The following is a 22,908-nucleotide window of genomic DNA, read 5'->3' as shown; positions in this document are numbered from 1 at the left end:
GACTGCACTTTTTACCGACGTAATTACCTATTATGCTGAAGTTTTGTTTATTCATAAAGCTATTTACTATTTTTCTTTAAACCTGAATTAACTTTTCCTTTACCATAAACTTACTTTACAAATCTATTCTACAAAAATCCCCTTTGTCCATATCCATACTTCTTCGAAATGTTCCCACACTGAATCCCACTACATAACTCGTTAAACAATTATCTTCATATTAACCTTAAACCACACTCACGCATCATCCATACAGCTAAAACACATTTATAACATTTTACCTACACAAAAAGACATAATAACACTTTATGAAAATACTAGAACAGTTTATGAAAAAAATTCTATTACTTTAGTGCACTCTAGTGGGTACAATTGAAACTAAATCAGTCCCCCTATCCAATATTGTCCTCTATCGGCTGATACATGAACTACGTGCGCGTCCAGTCTCGCGTCACCATCTGTCACTCTCCAGCTCTGAGGCACATCTCCCACTTAACCGCCTCCAGGGCAGGATCGGTATACGGCGCTACGCCTCATCAGGATCGAAACGGAAATTTCTGCTGATTTGGAAAGCCCATAATCTTGGTTTGTTGTTACCTACACCGTGGCTGTATCAGTCTTCATGCTGAGTATGTAAACGCACTGCCATTGGAGGCAGGGAGGGGGGGGGGATATTAAACGACATGCATCATCGTCAGTGCTGTCTAAGCCTTACTTTCGTTGGGCACGAATCAAAACTGAAACCTCTCTCTTATTAAAAGCTCCTGTGGCACTGACTGATGTCCAAACAAAAGAACAGAGCTCTTCAGATTTTTATTTTGTGGCGGCGTTCGTAGCGACAAACAATTCGCTGTAGAAACGGCTTACGAAGTCACCGCCACACTTTTACTAGCGGGCCGACCGGTCCGCTGGAACAGTGAACAGAAAGATGAAAACCCAAACACTCTGATTAAATAAAAGTCGGTACTTATCTTTATTAACGAAGATACAGTAACACAGTAGTGAACTCCGTGTCTACAGAAATCTGTCTAGTTCGAGTCGGAGCGGCTAGGTCAACGTCGGCTGACGACAAACAACAACTCTGCTGCGATGAACACACAACTGACTAGCAAGTACACAATTCGGTGGCGAGTATACAACTGAGCGGCGATTACAGAACTGTCCTAGCGCTCGCGACTCCAGCGCTTAAGAAACCAGAAGCCAGCGGTGGCGCGCGCAGACTTGCGGCGATTTCCTGTCTCGCTGGCGCTGCTTATGCGGACGGCGTCCGGACTTTGATGCTGCCAACCTTTTGGCAGCGGGCTCGGGTGGCATTACTGGCTAGGATATAACACTCCTCCCCCCCAAATCGCCGCACCGTCGTTGAATAATGACGTGGCGAGCGTCGACGGCGGGGGAGGGGTCTGGCCGCAGGCGTAGCGGACGAGACCGGGGCGGAGACTGTTGTCGGTGGCAGTCCCCGGTCCGCACCACAGCATTGGCTGCGCGGGGCCTCGGGAAACACCGACTGAAAACCGAGGTCAGGGTGCACGCCTGTGACCACGGGCGCAGCTTCTGGTACTGGACGCGATGGGGCGTCGGGACCCACGGAGAGAGGCAGCGTCTCCTGACGCTGCGTCGACGGCTGCTGAGTGGGCGCCGGACGGCGCTGCGGTGTCAGACTCCTTGGGGGTGCCCAAGGAAAGCGGCTGCAGGACAGGCTGCACAGCCACCGCTTGGGAAGGCGGCCCGGCTGAGGGGTCGACGTCCATCAGCTCCGAAGGCGGTGGCGACTGAAGAGGGACCGCAGGCGCCGGAGCGACCACCTGGGGCGCTCCCGAATGAAGCTGCGCGGGAGGCATCAACGGGACGGGCTGTCGGCGTGGTAGCGGCGACGGCTGCTGCTGCTGCCCTGGGGGCGGCAGCGAAGTCGGAAGGCGCGGCTGGAACCCGCCGCGGACCAAATCTGTGGACAAAGAACGAGCGGCAGGATCCGGGCGGCCAGCGCGGCGCAACTGGTTCTGATGCCTCCTGTGCACCCCAGTAGCACCTTGAACAGTATAAAAACCGCGACCCTGGACACTTATCACGGTACCACGTTTCCCACGACGGCGACCGTGATAAACTCTGAAAAAAACGGCGTCGTTGCGCTGAAAACGCGTGCGATGCTCAGAAGCGGCGGGTCGATCCGGGGGGTGCAACAACCTTAGGAGGGTGCGATGGGCGACGGCCGTGGAGAAGCTCCGCAGGCGAAGGGTCGTCGCGTGGCGTGGTCCGGTACGACGACAGGAACGTGATGAGGGCCTGCTGACGAGAGTGCGTAGCACGAAGGCGGTCCATATGATCCTTGAATGTGCGTACAAAACGTTCCGCTGCACCATTCGACTGAGGGTGGAACGGCGGAGTAAGAACATGGCGAATGCCATTGGCAGAACAAAAACTTTCAAATTCAGCAGAGGTAAATTGTGGACCATTGTCAGACACTAAAACTTCTGGAAGACCCTCAATACAAAAAATTGAAGTCAACGCCTGTATAGTTTGTGCAGACGTTGTAGACTGCATGGGCACAACAAACGGAAAATTACTAAATGCATCTATCACGATGAGCCAACGAGAATTCCAATATGGACCAGCAAAATCAATATGTACTCGCTGCCAGGGACCGGCAGGGCGTGCCCACTCAAAATAGCGTTGAGGCGGAGCAGCTTGGTGTTCGGCACACGTCGAACAATCTGGAGACATCTGCGTAATCTGCTTATCAATGCCGATCCATGTACAATGACGGCGGGCAAGCTGCTTGGTGCGGACCACTCCCCAATGACCTTGATGCAACAAGTCGAGGACCTTGGATTGGAGCACTTGGGGAACCACTACCCGAAGCTGGTCATTCTCGGTGCGTAACAGCAAAACTCCCTGCGAAACAGACAACAGATGACGTTGCGGATAATAGCGACGAACCACAGGATCCGATATGTCCTTTGCCTTGGACGGCCAACCACGTTGAACAAAACGTAATAGTAAACTCAGATGAGGATCCGTAGCTGTCTCACGTGCCACCTGACGATAATCAATCGGAAAATCCCGGAGGGATTGATGCTCATCGGCGTCAATCTGATGGCAAGAGTCGTCTGAGGAATCGAAGACATCATTCGCAGCAATCGGCAATCTAGAAAGCGCGTCAGCGTTTGCATGCTGAGCTGTAGGGCGATACAGTATCTCATACTGGTATTGTGATAACAAAAGAGCCCAACGTTGTAGTCTCTGAGCTGTCCGCTGAGGAACTGGTTTAGACGGATGAAACAGTGACCTCAGGGGCTTATGATCTGTTACTAAATAGAATGGTCTACCATAGAGGTAGTGATGGAATTTTGTGACACCGAACACAATAGCCAATGCTTCCTTGTCCAATTGGCTATAATTACACTGAGCTTTGTTTAGCAATTTAGATGCGAACGCAATAGGACGTTCGGTGTTACCGACTCGGTGAGACAACACGGCACCGAGGCCGAAAGAAGAGGCATCACAAGCTAACACCAGAGGCTTGTTAGGGTCGTAATGGACCAGACAACGATCATTCAATAAAGCCTCCTTAAGCTGCTGAAAGGCTGCTTGGCAATCAGCTGACCACACAAACGGAACATTCTTACGGCGGAGACGATGCAACGGTGCAGCAATCTGTGAGGCATTAGGTATAAACCTAATATAATATGTCAATTTGCCAAGAACTGCTTGCAATTCCTGCAGATTGCGAGGGGCGGGCAAATCACGAATAGCTGCTAAATGTGACTGGGAGGGATGAATGCCTTGAGCATTAATAACATGTCCCAGATACTCCATCTCCGTAAGGAAAAATGAACATTTATCGATGTTGCAACGTAGGCCTGCCTGAGACAACACTGTAAACAAACACTCCAAATTACGGAAATGTTCAGCAGGCGTCCGACCGGACACAACAATATCGTCTAAATAGTTGCAACACGATGGCACATTAGCCAGAAGTTGTGACAAAAAACGCTGAAAAACAGCTGGAGCTGACGCACAACCAAAAGGCAAACGCAGAAAACGGAACAACCCCAACGACTTGTTTATGACAAAATACTGTTGTGATTGCTCGTCGAGGGGCAATTGCAAATATGCTTCACGGAGATCAATTTTGGAAAAGAAACGAGCTTCCCCTAACTTATCCAGCAGCTCGTCCGGTCTAGGCAAAGGAAAAGAATCAATGACAGTCTGAGGATTAACTGTCGACTTAAAATCAGCACACAAACTTAACTTGCCAGACGGTTTCTTTATAATAACTAAGGGAGAAGCCCACTGGCTCGCTGAAACGGGTTGAATAACACCTTTGTTTTGCCAACGACGAAGTTCATCTGCTACAGGTGCCCGGAGGGCGTGAGGCACTGGACGAGCACGAAAAAATCGAGGCTCAGCATTATCTTTTAACGTAATATGAGCGGCAAAGTTCGCAGCACAACCTAGTTCGTCTTTAAATATGTCACTGTATTGTTTACACAAATCGGTTATGCTGTCTTGAGGAACAACAACAGAATTAATTTGCAACACATTGTCTTGGATAGACAGGCCAAACAAGTCAAAACAGTCTAATCCGAAAATGTTTCCACTGTCTGTAGCGCGGAGCACTGTGAATGAAACTGTTTTTGTATTGCCACGGAATGTGGCTGGCACGCTACATACACCTAACACAGGAATTTGTTCTCCACTATAAGTAGCCAAAGAATGTTTTGCCGCTGAAAGTTTAGGGCGGCCGATAGCCGCATACGTAGCACTATTTATGAGAGTCACAGACGCACCAGTGTCTAATTGAAAATTGAAGATCTTATCCTGGATGCGTAGCTTCACAAATAGTTTATTACACTGTCTCTGGATCGGTGCAGTGGAGGCGGAAGACACAAAATCAGCGCGTTTAGCGCGTGTTCGCTGCTTACGACAACTCGTGGGTTGGGCGGGTGGAACAACAGCTCCCGCTTCACTTGCAGTCTGTACATTACGTTTTACAGCGTTTGAATTACGTTTGGGTCGAATAGCAGATGGCTGGGTGGGTGGCTTATTGCGAACAAGTTTATTACCCACACGAACCTTGGAAGAGTCTTTAAACGCGACCTTCTGGGCGGGCTGGCTTTGAAGAACATGAATATCCCTGGGCTGGGCAGCACTAGAATTGTTCTTGCGTTTACGCAAACAAACAGTCTGGATGTGTCCTTTCCTTTGACAAAAGTGACAAACCGCGTTTCTCAACGGGCAACGTTCACGAGGATGAGCAAGAACACACTTAGGGCAAGACTTAACTCTATCATTTTGCATACGCGGCTGACGAATGTGTTTAACATGACGCGGCCGGCTAGTGTTTACAGTCTGACTCTGCCGGTGGGGCCGCGGGCGTGACATAACTTGCTTAGCACAGGCAATTTGAGAAATACATGGCTGATCTAACTCACACTCAGCATAGTCAAAAGTATCTTGGGCTTCAATGATGTTCATCACAGTCTCTAATGACGGGTCAGGCAACTTTAAGATAGCAGCACGAATACGAGAATCTGCAATGTTTTGAGTAATAGCGTCTCGTAACATGGCATCACTGTAGGAAGCTCCACACACACAATTAAATCGGCACTGACGGGTGAGGCCCCGTAAATCTGTTAACCACTGTTTATTAGATTGATGTGGCAGTTTCTTTAATCTGAAGAACTTGAATCTGGCTGCTGCCACATGAACTCGCGACTCGAAATACTCAGCAAGCTTGTTAACAACAACGTCATAGTCTAAAGCTTCTGGCTTGGATTCCGGGAACAACTTACAAAGTAGTCGATAGATTTCCACGCCTGCAGTGGAAATTAAATAAAGCTGCCGCTCAGTACCCGTGATTTTGTAGACTGTCATGTGCGCCTGCAACTGCGCGAAATATTCTCGCCATTCTTCTCTTGATGCATCAAAAGCACGGAAAGGTGGTGCTGCCTCTGCTTGTTCCTTTTGTGTTGGAGGATTAGCCGCTTGTTTGGCGATTGCTTCCACCAGACTTTGTATTTGCTGACTCTGTAACAAGATCAACTGTTGTAATTCGGCAGACATAGTGAACACAAATTAAACCAGCCCCCAAAATTTTATCGCTATAATTAGTATAACCAGAAACAAGTTGAACCAGCCCTGCACACGAGTTCGGAAGCCCTCGTCGCCAGTTTTGTGGCGGCGTTCGTAGCGACAAACAATTCGCTGTAGAAACGGCTTACGAAGTCACCGCCACACTTTTACTAGCGGGCCGACCGGTCCGCTGGAACAGTGAACAGAAAGATGAAAACCCAAACACTCTGATTAAATAAAAGTCGGTACTTATCTTTATTAACGAAGATACAGTAACACAGTAGTGAACTCCGTGTCTACAGAAATCTGTCTAGTTCGAGTCGGAGCGGCTAGGTCAACGTCGGCTGACGACAAACAACAACTCTGCTGCGATGAACACACAACTGACTAGCAAGTACACAATTCGGTGGCGAGTATACAACTGAGCGGCGATTACAGAACTGTCCTAGCGCTCGCGACTCCAGCGCTTAAGAAGCCAGAAGCCAGCGGTGGCGCGCGCAGACTTGCGGCGATTTCCTGACTCGCTGGCGCTGCTTATGCGGACGGCGTCCGGACTTTGATGCTGCCAACCTTTTGGCAGCGGGCTCGGGTGGCATTACTGGCTAGGATATAACATTTTATGTGATAACTCACGGACAGATATTCTGTGGTGGTGGTGGTTAGTGTTTAACGTCCCGTCGACAACGAGGTCATTAGAGACGGAGCGCAAGCTCGGGTTAGGGAAGGATTGGGAAGGAAATTGGCCGTGCCCTTTCAAAGGAACCATCCCAGCATTTGCCTGAAACGATTTAGGGAAATCACGGAAAACCTAAATCCGGATGGCTGGAGACGGGATTGAACCGTCGTCCTCCGGAATGCGAGTCCAGTGTGCTAACCACTGCGCCACCTCGCTCGGTCAGATATTCTGTAACTGTCACTTTGTACAGTTAGTTACACTAACAAGAAAAAAGGTCGCAACAGCAAAAAATAATTAATATTAACATCCAGTATAGATTTAAGTGTCAGGAAGTCGCTTCTGGAAGTATTTGTAAGGACTGTAGCCATGTATGGAAGTGAAACATGGACGATAAATAGTTTAGACAAAAAGAGAATAGAAGCTTTCGAAATGTGGTGCTACAGAAGAATGCTGAAGATTAGATGGGTAGATCACATAACTAATGAGGTGGTACTGAATAGGATTGGGGAGAAGAGAAGTTTGTGGTACAACTTGACTAGAAGAAGTCATTGGTTGGTAGCAAATGTTGTGAGGCATCAAGGGATCACAAATTTAGTACTGGAGGGCAGCGTGGAGGGTAAAAATTGGAGACCAAGAGATGAATACACTAAGCAGATTCAGGAGGATGTAGGTTGCAGTAGGTACTGGGAGATGAAGAAGCATGCACAGGATAGAGTAGCATGGAGAGCTGCATCAAACCAGTCTCAGGACTGAAGACCACAACAACAACAACAATATTGTTAACAGCCTGCAATGGGGAAACACGCCTACCAACTTCCGTTTGTGTCGCACAACTCCTCCTCGGTGTTGCCATTTCTTTTCCGTCAATATGTGTAGTATCTGTAACAACAGCAAAATCAAATTACGGACTGATGCCCTTTTAGAAAGCTGTGATTCACTTTTGTCCGCCCCATCCGCGAAATGCGCGACCGCTCGTCGTTTCGAGCACGGCCCGTGGCTGCCGCCGCGCTGTCTCCCACACGAGGCGGCTCAGGCCGGCTGCCCACTGCGCTCGCTTTGTTTTCGCCGCGGCGGATAAAAATATACAAAGGCGCGGACGGGCGCGACCAGCGGGTCGAGTAATCAGCGGACCTCTGTCTGCCTGTCTCTCTCTCTCTCATACACACGTAACAGAGAGAGAGAGAGAGAGAGAGAGAGAGAGAGTGAGAGAGAGAGGGGGGGGGGGGGGGACGTCACGGCTGCGATGGCCCAGTCGCCTGTAAAGTACGTCACTCCGCAACCACGTACGAGATTCAGCGCCACAGTGAGGTGACAAAAGATCGTTACATGGCGATATGCGCGGCGTCTGTACCTCGTGTACGGGGTGGAAAAGCGCGGAGGCTGTCGTTTCTACTCGGGTCACTCGTGCGGAAACACTTCTGACGTGGCTGTGGCTGTGGCCTCGTGGCGGGAATTACCAGACTTTGAACGCGGAATGGTAGTTGGCACTACGGCCGGTATTACACTACCGTATTTCTTTCAAAATAGCTCTGAGCACTATGGGACTTAACACCGGAGGTCATCAGCCCCCTTAGAACTTAGAACTACGTAAACCTAACTAACCTAAGGACATCACACACATCCAGGCCCGAGGCAGGATTCGAACCTGCGACCGTAGCGGTCGCGCGGTTCCAGACTGCAGCGACTAGGGCCGGCCGGAGTGGCCATGCGGTTCAAGGCACTACAGTCCGGAACCGTGCTGCTGCTACGGTCGCAGGTTCGAATCCTGCTTCGGGCATGCATGTGTGTGATGCCCTTAGGTTTGTTAGATTTAAGTAGTTCTAAGTTCTAGGGCACTGATGACCTAAGAAGTGCTCTGAGCCATTTGAATCATTTTCGAAATTATAAATACTTCCGCAATAAAAATGTGAAAACATTTTACGAGGTACAACATGGTCACGTACCTAGGAATAAATATTCTATAGAAATTTAAAAATGGTGCAGTCGAGAAAATTTCGTCGATACTCTGTTTAATAGCTTATCTGTCGCATTAACACTCCACTACACAACAATAGTCAGTAACACATACTCCAAAGTCAAATTCATGGGAGAACTTTCCGACCATTCTGAAATAAAAACTGGTGTAAACCAAGGAGACGGAGTCTATACAGTTGTAAGTAGACTGTTTAGGTTTATATGTTGGTAACGCCACGTAGCGCTCTGTATGAAAATCACTGGCTGTGCTGTGTGCAGTCTGTGGCTGGTTGGCATCGTTAGAATATTCGCTATTGTAGTGTTGGGCGGTTGGATGTGAACAGCGCGTAGCGTTGTGCAGTTGGAGGTGAGCCGCCAGCAGTGGTGGATGTGGGGAGAGAGATGGCGGAGTTTTGAGAGCGGACGATCTGGACGTGTGTCCATCAGAAAGAGTAAATTTGTAATGCTGGATATCATGAAATAATATATATATATATATTATGAGTTTTGAACATTATTAAGGTAAATACATTGATTATCTATCAAAATCTTTCATTTGCTGACTATCTCCATCAGTAGTTAGTGCCTTCAGTAGTTAGAATCTTTTATTTAGCTGGCAGTAGTGGCGCTCGCTGTATTGCAGTAGTTCGAGTAACCAACATTTTTGTGAGGTAAGTGATTCATGAAAGGTATAGGTTATTGTTAGTCAGGGCCATTCTTTTGTAGGGATTATTGAAAGTCAGATTGCGTTGCGCTAAAAATATTGTGTGTCAGTTTAGTGATGATCAGAATAAGTAAAGAGAGAAATGTAACAGTACGTTCAGTTTTGCTCAACTGTTTAAAAATCAAATAACGTAAGACGTTTATCACTACAGCAATTCATTAATTTTTCTAAGGGGATGTTTCACAGTGACATTTAACTGTGCCCTAGAAAAAAGTAGTCAGAGTGTGGGGCCCAAAGGTCCGTAGTGGAATCTGACTTCGAGCAAAAAACATAGGCACGAAAAGTCAGTTGTCTAGCCGTTGCGGACGATATGGCCCTTCTAGCCCAGCCAGAAATGGAGCTGAAAAAACAGATCTCAAAGTCGCCTTTGAAATGGCCAAGATAATGAGCAAGATAATGACAAACATAGGAAACCCATGAAAACATTTTAAAGTGGGAGAGCAAGAAATGAGTTCGTCAAACAAGTCAAGTATCTTGGACAATGGATCAGCTGCAATGACCTCGAGAAAAAGGCAATGGAATATAGAGAAAGTAAAGTGTAACTGGCCTTCCCACTCACCGAAAACAGGTATGGCAAGAAGTCCATCTCAAGGAGTGTAAAACTGAGACACTACAGCACAGCAATCAAACTGAAAGCCCTGCATGCAGCCGAAATTTGGTCCATCACCGACGAAGGCCTACTTGAATGAACTTGAGATCAAAGGAAGGAACATACTGACAAAACTCCTTGGCCCCAGACTCCACAGCAACAAGCCAATTCACAACAAAAAAGAAACCCTTTACCTAACTACCGGAAAAGTCTCAGGCACAATGAGAAAAAGAAGAATTAATTTTTAATGGTACAACTTCAGAATGAACCAAAATAGATTACCAAAAAAGTTTGAGTCTCCTTCCGCAGTGAAAAGAAAACAACCAAATTGCTTTAAGGAAACGGATAAGGACTTAAGACAACTCAAAACCACGGAAAATATGTTCATGCATAAAACGCCAAAGAAAGAGAGAAGAAAGAGAGGTTCCAACTCAAAATTAAATCCAAACGAACGATCCAGATCTCTGAAGAGAAAAGGAAAGCAAGGTCAGAAAGAATGAAACGATCCTGGCTAATAGAATGGCACAGAACATTAAGAATTCATTGATTTAACGTATCCCAAAGGAGGATGAAGAACAATCAGTTAGAGAAATCAAATTTAGCAGAGCTGCTATCAAAAAGCAGATATAAGTTTAATAATACTTTCTGAAATACAAGCCGTCGAAAATTAATAAAAATTTCTATTTCCGAGAGTCGTAAAATTGTTAAAGCATTACAGAAACGTAGTTTTTTTTGCAAGTATTACATATTCCATGGTGAAAGACGTCCTTTTGCTTCAGGATACAAGACTTAGCGTGACAGACAAAGTATGGCTTAAGTGTCCACATGTTGTGCAGCTCTATAAATATAAGAGCATTTTACTCTCCATAAAATTCTGTTACTGGAAAATTAAATTATATTCCAAATATCGTTAATATATTACACACTTAAATGGGTGCAACGCGAAATACCGGGTGATCAAAAAGTCAGTATAAATTTGAAAACTTAGTAAACCACGGAATAATTCAGATAGAGAGGTAAAAATTGAGGCACATGCTTGGAATAACATTGGGTTTTATTAGAACAAAAAAAAAAAAAAAATAAAGTTCACCAAATGTCCTACAGATGGCGCTGAACACCAAAACGTCAGTGACTGCGCATGACAATCGTGTATAAAAGGAGCTGTAATTAGAGAGAGAATCAGATGAGCCAGCAGTCGCAGCATGTTGACGTTACCTGAAAAGGCGCTTTTAGTGAAGCTGTATTATCAGAATGGGGAATGTGCTAGTTCAGCGTTACGATCCTATCACCATAGGAAGGGGATTCGAACGGGTAAAGGTGTGTTGACAAATGCAGCTGTGGCGAGAATGATTTCGAAGTTCGAAGCCACGGGTTGTTTAGACGATAGACCCCGTAGTGGCCGACCGAGCACAAGGCGTAATGCTGCTGAGACAGTTCAGGAAGACATGAAGACTGTAGCGGGTTCGTCTATGCACGGGGAAGTCAGCGCTCGTGCAGTCGCACGTCGCACCGGCATTCCATACACTACTGTTTGGTTGGCACTGAGGCGTACCCTCCGATGCTATCCGCACAAAATACATCGGCATCATGAACTGTTGCCTGGCGATTTAGTGAAGCGGAGGGCATTTGCGGTGTGGGCGTTTCAAAAGATGGCGGAAGATGACGATTGGTTGAGTAACGTGTTGTGGACCGACGAAGCTCATTTCACGCTCCGAGGGTCTGTCAACGCCCACAGCAGCAGAATTTGGGCTACCGAGAATCCCAGAACTGTCGTGGAAACTCCATTGCACGACGAGAAAGTCACTGTATGGGTTGGATTTCCACATCTACCGTTATCGGGCCTTTTTTCTTCGAGGAAATGCGTGATTCTGGTTTAGTTCCTGTAAAGAACATCATCTTTGCTTTGTCTTACTTTGTTATGCTAATTATTGCTGTTCTGGTCAGATGAAGCGCCATCTGTCCGACATTTATTAAACTTTTGCATTTTTTTTTTTTTTTTGTTCTAATAGAACCCCATGTCATTCCAAGCATGTGTGTAAATTTGTACCTCTCTATCTACATTATTCCGTGACTTATTCAGTTTTCAAATTTATACTGACTTTTTAATCACCCTGTATTTTCAAATGCGTTTAAAACAACCTCAAGTCTCGTAACAAAAGTAACTGTGCAAAGGGCCCCAAATTGCTTACGGCGGCCTCTGGTGCACATTCGTTCACATGGTTCTAAAATCAGTGCCTAGACTGAGCACCGAACACAGCACACCGCGTCTCCCCACAGCGGCCACGGTACGCCCGAGGTGCAGAAGTCTCCCCTGCAGGGGGCACTTCCAGAGCTACGTTTTGTCTTCTCTTTGTGGCCACATTGCTGTCGTCCTCTCAGAATTGGCCGTTTTCCGCTCGCCACACCCATCTCTTCTGCTCGCCTTTCCCTACCAGGCCTCCTGTCTATTCGGCAGTTTTCTGCCTAAACATTTCTCTGTCTGATATACGGACTTACGCTATTCGTCCTTCCTTCAGCTCTTCATCAAGTGCGCCTATTCATTTTCGTTTCAGTTTTAGCTTCACTGTGGGCTTCATAGAATTACACAGCCTGTCTAGTTAATCTAGTATGGTTTGTTCTTTCAATATTCACTCCGTCTTCAGGCCACAAGTGGCCTATCGGGATCACCCGACCGCCGTAACATCCTCATTGAGGATGCGGATAGGAGGGGCGTGTGGTCAGCACACCGCTCTCCCGGTCGTTATGATGGTTTTCTGTGACCGAAGCCGCTACTATTCGGTCGAGTAGCTCCTCAGTTGGCATCACGAGGCTGAGTGCACCCCGAAAAATGGCAATAGCGCGTGGCGGCTGGATGGTCACCCATCCAAGTTCCGGCCACGCCCGACAGCGCTTAACTTCGGTGATCAGACGGGAACCGGTTCTTTTAATAAGCGTACAGAATATTAGCCAGCGTTTTTTCGTGTCATCTTTATTGGCTGTTAGTCTGCCCGTTGCTTCATCAGTGTACTTTAGACAAAACAATCCCCTTATTCCTTTTGGTTTGTGTGTGTGTGTGTGTGTGTGTGTGTGTGTGTGTGTGTCTCGTCAGTGTCCCTATTCCCGTTTGAAACGAGTGTTTCACCGCCATAATGGCGGCTTGATGATGCATTGCAGTGGACGATTCTGGTGTATCTCTTTGTTATACAAGGTCTGCTCAAAAAATTCCGTAACTTTGTCCACAAAATTTTTCCACGGTTACCTTTTACTTATGGTGCGTGGTCTCCTTCGAAATGCTCTCCTCCACAGTTGATACACCACCCCCAGCGTCGTTTGCACTTCCGGAAGCAGCCTCGGTGGGCCTCTTGCTGGATCGAGCGAAGCGCCGGCTGCGAATTTTCTTTTGTCGCGTCTGTCGTTTCAGATCTTCGTTCTTTCGACAGGGTTTTCAACTTTGTAACTAAAATAGATCTGGAGAGCGCGGAAGATGAGGCAACACAGTGAACTTCGTTTTTTTCTGTGCAATAGTCACGCACCAACAGAGATGAATGTGCGGGTGCGTTATCGTGATGAATTCTCTCGCCACATTTCAGGCCGTTTCCTTCTCACATTTTCTCGTAAACATCGCAACACGTCCCGATAGTGCCATCCATTAACAGTTGCCCCTGTGGCAACTAATCCTTCAAAGTCGAACAAAACTGTCAGCTCGGCTTTGATATTTGATCTGACCTGACAAGCTTTTCTTGGTCTTTGAGAACCTTTCGCGAATCATTGTGAAGATTGAACCTCGGTCTCAGTATCACAACCGTAGACCCTCGTCTCGTCACCAGCTATTATTCCCTCAAGGAACATCTCGTTCTCATCTGCGCGATCCAAAAGCTCTTCACAGATGGCGAGGCGGAGCAGCCGCGCCGGCACCGCGCTAGTTGGCTGGCGTTTCCGACCTGCGCACAGCCAGACGCGTAAAACTTAGACTAGTGCACCGTAGTGCCTACTAAAAGTACACAAAGTTCGAAGTAAATCGTTGGTCCCAACGTCGCTGCCTCCCCTTGTTAAAGAAATGGGACGTAAAAAAATCAATGGAAGCGCAAGTACGAATCGCAAGCGACCACGGATCCACTAACATCAGTGTAGTCGAGGCCGTTTTACACAAGCGCCACTTACAAGCGAAATTCGTTTCGTTGTACTGAATTCGTGTACGACCGTAAACACAGCGGAAGCAGTGTAAACCTTGCTGACACACAGTGGTTACGGTTACTACAAGCCACACCACAAATTGGGAAACGGGGCCAAATTTCTAGTAGTTTACTGTCGGGTTGACATTTTCACACAAATGTTTTATTCGGTCTTATAGAAACTAGCAGTACGGCAATAAACAGCCTTTTAAACACGCCACTAACGGCAATCAAGTAATTTATAGCAATGCATCAGTTTAAAAAATTTAAACAACATTAGTAAACAGGCTACTAAAGTAAATACAGAATTTTATTAACAAAGTACGGTGAGGTAGTGAAGCTACCAACACCGCCATTAAAAAAAGAATATCAAAGGTCTCAGCAAACACACGATTAACGGCAATAAAGGAATGGAGAAATTAAAAAAGTTTTTAAACAAAAGTGTCCTGGAATATCATTAGAACATAACAGGTATGACGGACCCGTGTAAGGCGGCCACAAATCACCCACTCAGGGATGCTCAGGCTAGGCAGAATACTGGCCAATTTAAATACGCCCGTAAACACAATTGCCACTCTCAGGCTGGTCACTTCACCGACTTTTAGCCAGCGAAAACTTGTAATAAGACGGCTTAACTAACTGACAGAATTAGAGCTAACCTCGTGTAAGGAAACATTACACCACACAGTCCTGAATGAGCGACCACACGATCGACCAACAAGAAGCACGAATTTACTCATAACCCACGACAGAATAGCGAAACAATTAAACTGCCAAAACTACACCTCCCATCAAACAGTAACGAGAGGAGGAGGAAAGATCACTGTCTTCAATTACACCGATGCCGGGGACAGGAAACCCGATCGCCGGAGGCCACAAGGCAGAAGAGGCACTGGTTACACAAAATTATTACTTAATGATTAAACTTTCCGCGAACTTAACTTGCAATTATGCTCGAACAGGCAGTACACGACCTCCGATGGGCAGGGTCCACACATCCGACCGCGCACGCGTCGCCAGCGTACCCGACACGCCACGGTCACGCGACAACACGCTGTGTCACCGGAGTCCTCGTCTTCTCTGCAACGTGTTAGGTGTCTCCTTTTATACTCCAGTGCTGAAACGGAGGACTTACAGAAGCTTGATAACGTCCCACCGAGGCGAAATGAACAGCAACTACTCGTGGGGCGATTCTGTATACAACCAACCCGCGGGGAGCTCTTCCGTCGAGTCGACCCGCTCGTTACACACAGCCGACACACATCACGTGGCGACTCGGTACAGCCGACCACGCCTGGTCCGCGCTGGAGAGCCACACTGCCCTCCAGTGCCCAGCACACTCTCTCTGCGCGCAAAAAAAAAAAAAAAAAAAAAAAAAGACCTACTTCCGCGCCAAGACAAGGAGTTACAACCGGTCAAAGATCTCACTTCCTCCATAGCAGTTTCCCGGAAGCAGAAACGCAGATATCGATAGCAGAGGGAAAAGACAACCGAGCAGCCACTTGATGTCAGACAACATATCAAACAAACATGTCAGGGGAAGAAAAGGAAAACCAATGCAATTTAAACACAAGGTATAGCACGAGTCGATACACGACTCACTTCCTTTCTTCATTATGTGAAAGTCAAAGTCGTGTCTGGAAGGAAAGTTCTGCACACTATTCTGCCTGTATGTTTTTATTTGCCCGTCGCATTCAGTCAACTGCTTTTTGCAGGTCGGCTATTATCGGCCACGATTGTTTAGACGTCGACGATGTGGAACCGAAATGGGAGCGGTCTGTTTGCCAATATCTCGCAGCTCCCCCCCGGCAAACAGCGCCAGCTGTCGCCGCGACGCCACCGCCCCCGCCACCGGCTAATGTCGCGCCCCCCGCCTCTTATCTTATCTTATCTCGCCTCGTCCAGCTGCCGGGACACGCGATCCCGCCTGCACGTCGCAGGTAGCCGCACCTCACACCCCCGTCCGCTGTCGCGCCCCACAGATCTCATAACATGCCGACGGCTCGGCTAATGTCTGAAGTCGTGTCTAGACGTGTCAGCGGTCCCATATCACTCGTACTGCACACGCCCCACTCTACCAGGTGTACCGTTTACTTGTACCGGTATGAAAGGAGCGTTTTTTTGTGAAAATGAAACACTAATTTTGAACTGAAAAGTAAAAAACATTTTATTCAAAGTACTGACCATTGCTTTGTATACATTTTGACCACCTTTCTGGCAATTTGTGGACTCCACGCCAATAGAAATGTTCGTCTTTTGAAGCAAACCAATCAGACACCCAATTTTCGACTTCTTCGTAGGAATCGAAGTGTTCCTCAGCCAATACGTGTCCCATTGATGAAAACAAATGATAGTCGGAAGGGGCCAAGTCTGGTGAATACGGCGGGTGGGGTAGCAGCTCCCAGCCGAGTGTTTTGATTGTATCCTGAACCAGTTTTGCTTTCTGTGCAGGTGCATTGTCGTGTAAAAAAATTACTTTGCCATGTCTTCTGGCCCATTCTGGTGTTTTTTCGATCAATGCGTAGGTCAAATTGATCATTTGTTGTCTGTAGCGATTAGTTTTCACAGTTTCACCGGGTTTTAGAAGCTCATGATACACCACACCTTTCTGATCCCACCAAACACAGAGCATTGTCTTCTTGCCGAATCGATCTGGTTTTGCAGTCGATGTTGATGGTTGTTCCGGATTAACCCGTGATTTTTCCCGTTTAGGATTCTTAAAATAAATCCATTTTTCATCGCCAGTAACAATTCGACGCAAAATTGATTTTCTTTCATGTCTTTGAAGCAAAATTTGACAAATGTTTCTTCGGTTTTCCATCTGTGTTTCATGGAATTTTCCCATGGCTTTCAAACGGTCAGAAATTGTTCGTTGTGCAACATTTAGCATTGCTGTCACTTGCTTCTGATTCAAAGTATCATCTTCATACAATATTGCATGCAATTCGGCATCTTCGAACTTTTTTTGGTGGTCTTCCACCTTCTCCATTTCTTACATCAAAATCATTATTTCGGAAACGTTGAAACCATCTTTTCCATGTTGCTTCTGATACAGCATGATCACCATATGCCTCGACAAGCATTCGATGCGACTATGCAGCACTTTTTTCCAAATGAAAACAAAAAAATAATGCTTTCCGCAAATCATCACTTTCTGGTACAAAATTCGACATAACACGGTGAAAACATATGATGTTGTTTGTTCCATGACTTGATGTATACTAAATATCTTTGACAGATGTCATACCAACCAAAAAAAAAAATTGAGGCTCGTTCACAACAAATGTTTCCTGTCGACACATTTGTATCTTAACGCTCATTTCGTACCGGTACACATGGTATTACGGAGCCTCCACCAGCTTGAACAATCCCCTGCTGACATGCTGTATCCATGGATTCGCGAGGTTGTCTCCATACTTTTACACGTCCATCCGCTCGATTCAATTTGAAAAAAGACTCTTCCTCGGTGTTGACGGCCCCAGACGAAGCGTAAAGATTTGTGTCGTGCAGTCATCACAGGTACACTCTAGATTCACATTCGTGATCCCCTCGGGAGGTATAAGTAGGGGGAAGCAATATATTCCTCATCCAGAAACGCACCCTCTCGAAACCTGGACAGCAAGCTACACCGCGATGCAGAGCGCCTCTCTTGCAGAGTCTGCCACTCGAGTTTGCTAAACGTCTCCGTAACACTATCACGCTTACCAAGTAACCCTGTGACGAAACGCGCCGCTCTTCTTTGGGTCTTCTCTATCTCCTCCGTCAACCCGACCTGGTACGGATCCCACACCGATTAGCAATACTCAAGTATAGGCCGAACGAGTGTTTTGTAAGCCACCTCCTTTGCTGATGGACTACGTTTTCAGAGGACTCTCCCAACGTATCTCAACCTGGTACCCGCCTTACCAACAATTACTTTTATATGATCATTCCACTTCAAATCGTTCCGTACGCGTACTTCCAGATGTTTTACAGAAGTAACTGCTACCAGTGTTTGTTCCGCTATCATATAATCAAACAATGAAGGATCCTTCTTTCTATGTATTCGCAATGCATTACATTTGTCTATGTTAAGGGTCTGTTGCCACTCCCTGCACCAAGTGCCTATCCGCTGCAGATGTTCCTGAATTTCGCATGCAATTATCTAATGCTGCAACTTCTCTGTATACTACAGCATCATCCGCGAAAAGCCTTCGGCTGCAAAAGCCCATATCGATGATGTCTAGTTGAATACTTCACACGCTGACACTTGATGACTCAGCACTGAAATCTGCGGCGATTTCCGGATGGGTTGCACTTCTGTCACGTTGAACGATTCTCTTCATTTGTCGTCGGTCCCGTTCATGGAGCATCTTTTTTCGGCCGCAGCGATGTCGGAGATTTGATTCCGGATTCCTTATACTCCGGTACGCTCGTGAAATGGTCGTACGGTAAAATTCCCACTTCATAGCTACCTCGGAGATGCTGTGTTGCATCGCTCGTGCGCCGTCTATAGTACCACGTTGAAACTCACTTAAATCTTGATAAACTGCCATTGTAGCAGCAGTAACCGACCTAACAACCGCGCCAGACACTTGTTGTCGTATATAGGAGTTGCCGATCGCTGCACCATGATCTGCCTGTTTGCATTTCTCTGTATTATTAATACGCATGTCTGTAATAGTTACTTTGCTACTTCAGTGTATTTTTTGGTTATACTTCCACACCTTAGAATCGCATTGATGTGACAACCTGTGAAAAGCCTGGATAAGCACATTTTGCCGTGCAAAGCGCCCAGAGCGATGCAGAGAGACAGCCGCGCTGACTCCAGGGCAGCGGCCAGCTGCCCAGGGTTTCTGCCCTCAGCATCCACTGTGCGAACAGCCCGGTCGACGCGTTCCACGACTGTCCACTGGGCTTAAATTCGAGCAGCTTGTCGGAGTACTGTAAGACTCTGTACGAATCAACATGGATTCCGGAAACAGCGATCGTGTGAAACCCAACTCGCTTTATTTGTGCATGAGACCCAAAAAATATTAGATAGAGACTCTCAGGTAGATGCCATTTTCCTTGACTTCCGGAAGGCGTTCGATACAGTTCCGCACTGTCGCCTGATAAACAAAGTAAGAGCCTACGAAATATCAGACCAGCTGTGTGGCTGGATTGAAGAGTTTTTAGCTAACAGAACACAGCATGTTGTTCTCAATGGAAAGACGTCTACAGACGTTAAAGTAACCTTTGGCGTGCCACAGGGGAGTGTTATGGGACCATTGCTTTTCACAATATATATAAATGGCCTAGTAGATAGTGTCGGAAGTTCCATGCGGCATTTCGCGGATGATGCTGTGGTATACAGAGAAGTTGCAGCATTAGGAAATTGCAGCGAAATGCAGGAAGATCTGCAGCGGGTAGGCACTTGGTGCAGAGAGTGGCAACTGACCCTTAACATAGACAAATGTAATGTATTGCGAATACATAGAACGATTTGAAGTGGAATGATCATATAAAATTAATTGTTGGTAAGGCGGGTGCCAGGTTGAGATTCATTGGGTGAGTCCTTAGAAAATATAGTCCATCAACAAAGGAGGTGGCTTACAAAACAATCGTTAGACCTATACTTGAGTATTGCTCATCAGTGTGGGATCCGTACCAGGTCGGGTTGACGGAGGAGATAGAGAAGATCCAAAGAAGAGCGGCGCGTTTCGCCACAGGGTTCTTTGGTAAGCGAGATAGCGGTACGGAGATGTTTAGCAAACTCGAGTGGCAGACTCTGCAAGAGAGGCGCTCTGCATCGCGGTGTAGCTTGCTCGCCAGGTGCATTTCCAGATGAGGTATCGAATACATCGCTTCCCCCTACTTATACCTGCCAAGGAGATCACGAATGTAAAATTAGAGAGATTCGAGCGCGCACGGAGGCTTTCAGACAGTCGTTCTTCCCGCGAACCATACGCGACTGGAACAGGAAAGGGACGTAATGACAGTGGCACGTAAAGTGCCCTCCGCCACACACCGTTGGGTGGGCGTACGGCATCCTGCCGAGGAGGAAGCACCTGCACGTAGGGCGGACGGCGTCCCCGAGGACAGATGCGTACCGGTGAGGATCCACTGTACCTCGCGGAATGACGAGGTAGCCCACGGAAACATTCCCCATAGCCCTCCCTCCTCTTTGCTGGCTGTTTGCTTCCAGACACAGGGTCCCGGTTTCAATTCCCGGCGGGGTGAGGATTTTCTCCACCCGGGGTTTGGGTGTTTGTGTTCTCCTCATCATTCGGGAAGTGGTGAGACTGGAAATGGAAAGATTCGGAACTTGTACAGGCGCTGAGACCACGATGTTGAGCGCTCCACAGAACAGCGTCATCATCACCACCATTCTTGTTGTTGTGGTCTTCAGTCCTGCGGCTGGTTTGATGCAGCTCTCCATGCTACTCTATCCTGTGCAGGCTTCTTCATCTCCCAGTACCTACTGCAACCTACATCCTTCTGAATCTGCTTAGTGTATTCATCTCTTGGTCTCCCTCTACGATTTTTACCCTCCACGCTGCCCTCCAATACCAAATTGGTGATCCCTTGATGCCTCAGAACATGTCCTACCAACCGGTCCCTTCTTCTTGTCAAGTTGTGCCACAAACTTCTCCTTTCCCCAATCCTGTTCAATACCTCCTCATTAGTTATATGATCTACCCATCTAATCTTCAGCATTCTTCTGTAGCACCACATTTCGAAAGCTTCTATTCTCTTCTTGTCCAAACTATTTATCGTCCACGTTTCACTTCCATACATGGCTACACTCCATACAAATACTTTCAGAAAGGACTTCCTGACACTAAAATCTATACTCGTTGTTAACAAATTTCTCTTCTTCATAAACGCTTTCCTTGCCATTGCCAGTCTACATTTTATATCCTCTCTACATCGAAAATCATCAGTTATTTTGCTCTCCAAATAGCAAAACTCCTTTACTACTTTAGGTGTCTCATTTCCTAATCCAATTCCCTCAGCATCACCCGAGTTGACTACATTCCATTATCCTCGTTTTGCTTTTGTTGATTTTCATCTTCTATCCTCAAGGCACTGTCCATTCTGTTCAACTGCTCTTCCAAGTCCCTTGCTGTCTCCGACAGAATTACAACCGCTGCTTCCCTTTCATGTCCCTCGACTGCTATAACTGCCATCTGGTTTATGTACAAATTGTAAATAGCCTTTCGCTCCCTGTATCTTACCCCCGCCACCTTCAGAATTTGAAAGAGAGAATTCGGTTCAAAAGTGTCAAAAGCTTTCTCTAAGTCTACAAATGCTAGAAACGTAGGTTTGCGTTTCCTTAATCTAGCTTCTAAGATAAGTCGTAGGGTCAGTATTGCCTCACGTGTTCCAACATTTCTCCAGAATCCAAACTGATCTTCCCTGAGGTCGGCTTCTATCAGTTTCTCCATTAGTCTGTAAAGAATTCGCGTTAGCATTTTGCAGATGTGCCTTATTCAATTAATAGTTCGGTAATTTTCACGTCTGTCAACACGTGCTTTCTTTGAGATTGGAATTATTATATTCTTCTTGAAGTCTGAGGGTATTTCGCATGTTGCTCACCAGATGGTAGAGTTTTGTCAGGACTGGCTCTCCCAAGGCCGTCAGTAGTTCTAATGGAATGTTGTCTACTCATGGGGCCTTGTTTCGACTCAGGTCTTTTAGAGCTCTGTCAAACTCTTCATGCAGTATCGTATCTCCCATTTCATCTTCATCTACATCCTCTTCCATTTCCATAATATTGTGCTCAAGTACATCGCCCTTGTATAGAGCCTCCATATACTCCTTCCACCTTTCTGCTTTCCCTTCTTTGCTTAGAACTGGGTTTCCATCTAGGCTCTTGATATTCATACAAGTTGTTCTCTTTTCTCCAAAAGTCTCTTTTATATTACTGTAGGCAGTATCTATCTTACCCCTCGTGAGATAAGCCTCTACATCCTTACATTTGTTCTCTAGCCATTCCTGCTTAGCCATTTTGCACTTGCTGTCGATCTCATTTTTGAGACTTTGTATTCCCTTTTGTGTGCTTTATTTACTGCATTTTTATATTTTCTCCTTTCATCAATTAAATTCAATATCTCTTCTGTTACCGAAGAATTTCTACTAGCCCTCTACTAGCCACCATCATCTAATATAATTTATTGATACAGTTGTGCATTGCATAGTGTAGTTCGTAACGTCCGTTATATTATTGCATGATGAGAGAAAGATACCCAAGAGAGAGGAGGAAAGAGAGAGAGAGAAAGAGAGAGAAAGGAGGGAGGGAGACCATCTGGCGGTGACCTGCTACTCCGCTGCGGCAGGCCGACCCGCAGCTCTGCCAAAGAGCGGCGGCCCCGGCACAGAGCCGCGAGGAACGCCGAGCTCGGCGTTCCGGGCGAGCGCCGGATGTTTTCAGGCAGCGGTCCGGGACGCTATGCTAGAAGGCGGTGCGCACAGCTCCGCTTCAAACGCTGTCCCCGCCCCGGCAGGTGTAGCCCATTAAGCGACCCGCCCGATGCTGGTTCTGCTGCTCGCAGACTCAACGGCAGCGGCGTAATTCCATTCCTACCGTCTACCGCGCGCTGCCTGCAATATTCAGGAACACAAAAGACAGTGCGTACAATGGGGCAAGGAAAATTCAGGGTGATCAAAAAGTCAGTATAAATTTGAAAACTTAATAAACCACGGAGTATTGTAGTTAGAGTGGTAAAAATTGAGACACGTGCTTGGAATGACATGGGGTTATATTAGAACCAAAAAA

At 46.7% G+C, this 22,908-nt stretch overlaps 2 protein-coding genes across 2 annotated transcripts in view; one reads left to right on the top strand and one right to left on the bottom strand.

Moving 5' to 3' along the window:
- Positions 1–22,908, top strand: part of LOC126428249 (calexcitin-2-like) — a 377,130-nt gene that overhangs the window by 40,632 nt on the left and 313,590 nt on the right. The gene's annotated exons all lie outside the window — the stretch shown is intronic.
- Positions 1,657–22,908, bottom strand: part of LOC126428025 (translation initiation factor IF-2-like) — a 105,158-nt gene continuing 83,906 nt past the window's right edge. The window contains exon 3 of the mRNA XM_050089904.1: positions 1,657–2,029. Within this exon, the coding sequence (XP_049945861.1) occupies positions 1,657–2,029 (373 nt within the window). The remainder of the gene's footprint in view (positions 2,030–22,908) is intronic.

This window comes from Schistocerca serialis, chromosome 12, assembly GCF_023864345.2.
Source record: "Schistocerca serialis cubense isolate TAMUIC-IGC-003099 chromosome 12, iqSchSeri2.2, whole genome shotgun sequence".
NCBI classification, from domain to species: domain Eukaryota; kingdom Metazoa; phylum Arthropoda; class Insecta; order Orthoptera; family Acrididae; genus Schistocerca; species Schistocerca serialis.
Note: the sequence above shows the minus strand (reverse complement) of the source record. Positions and strands in the feature narration are given on the sequence as shown.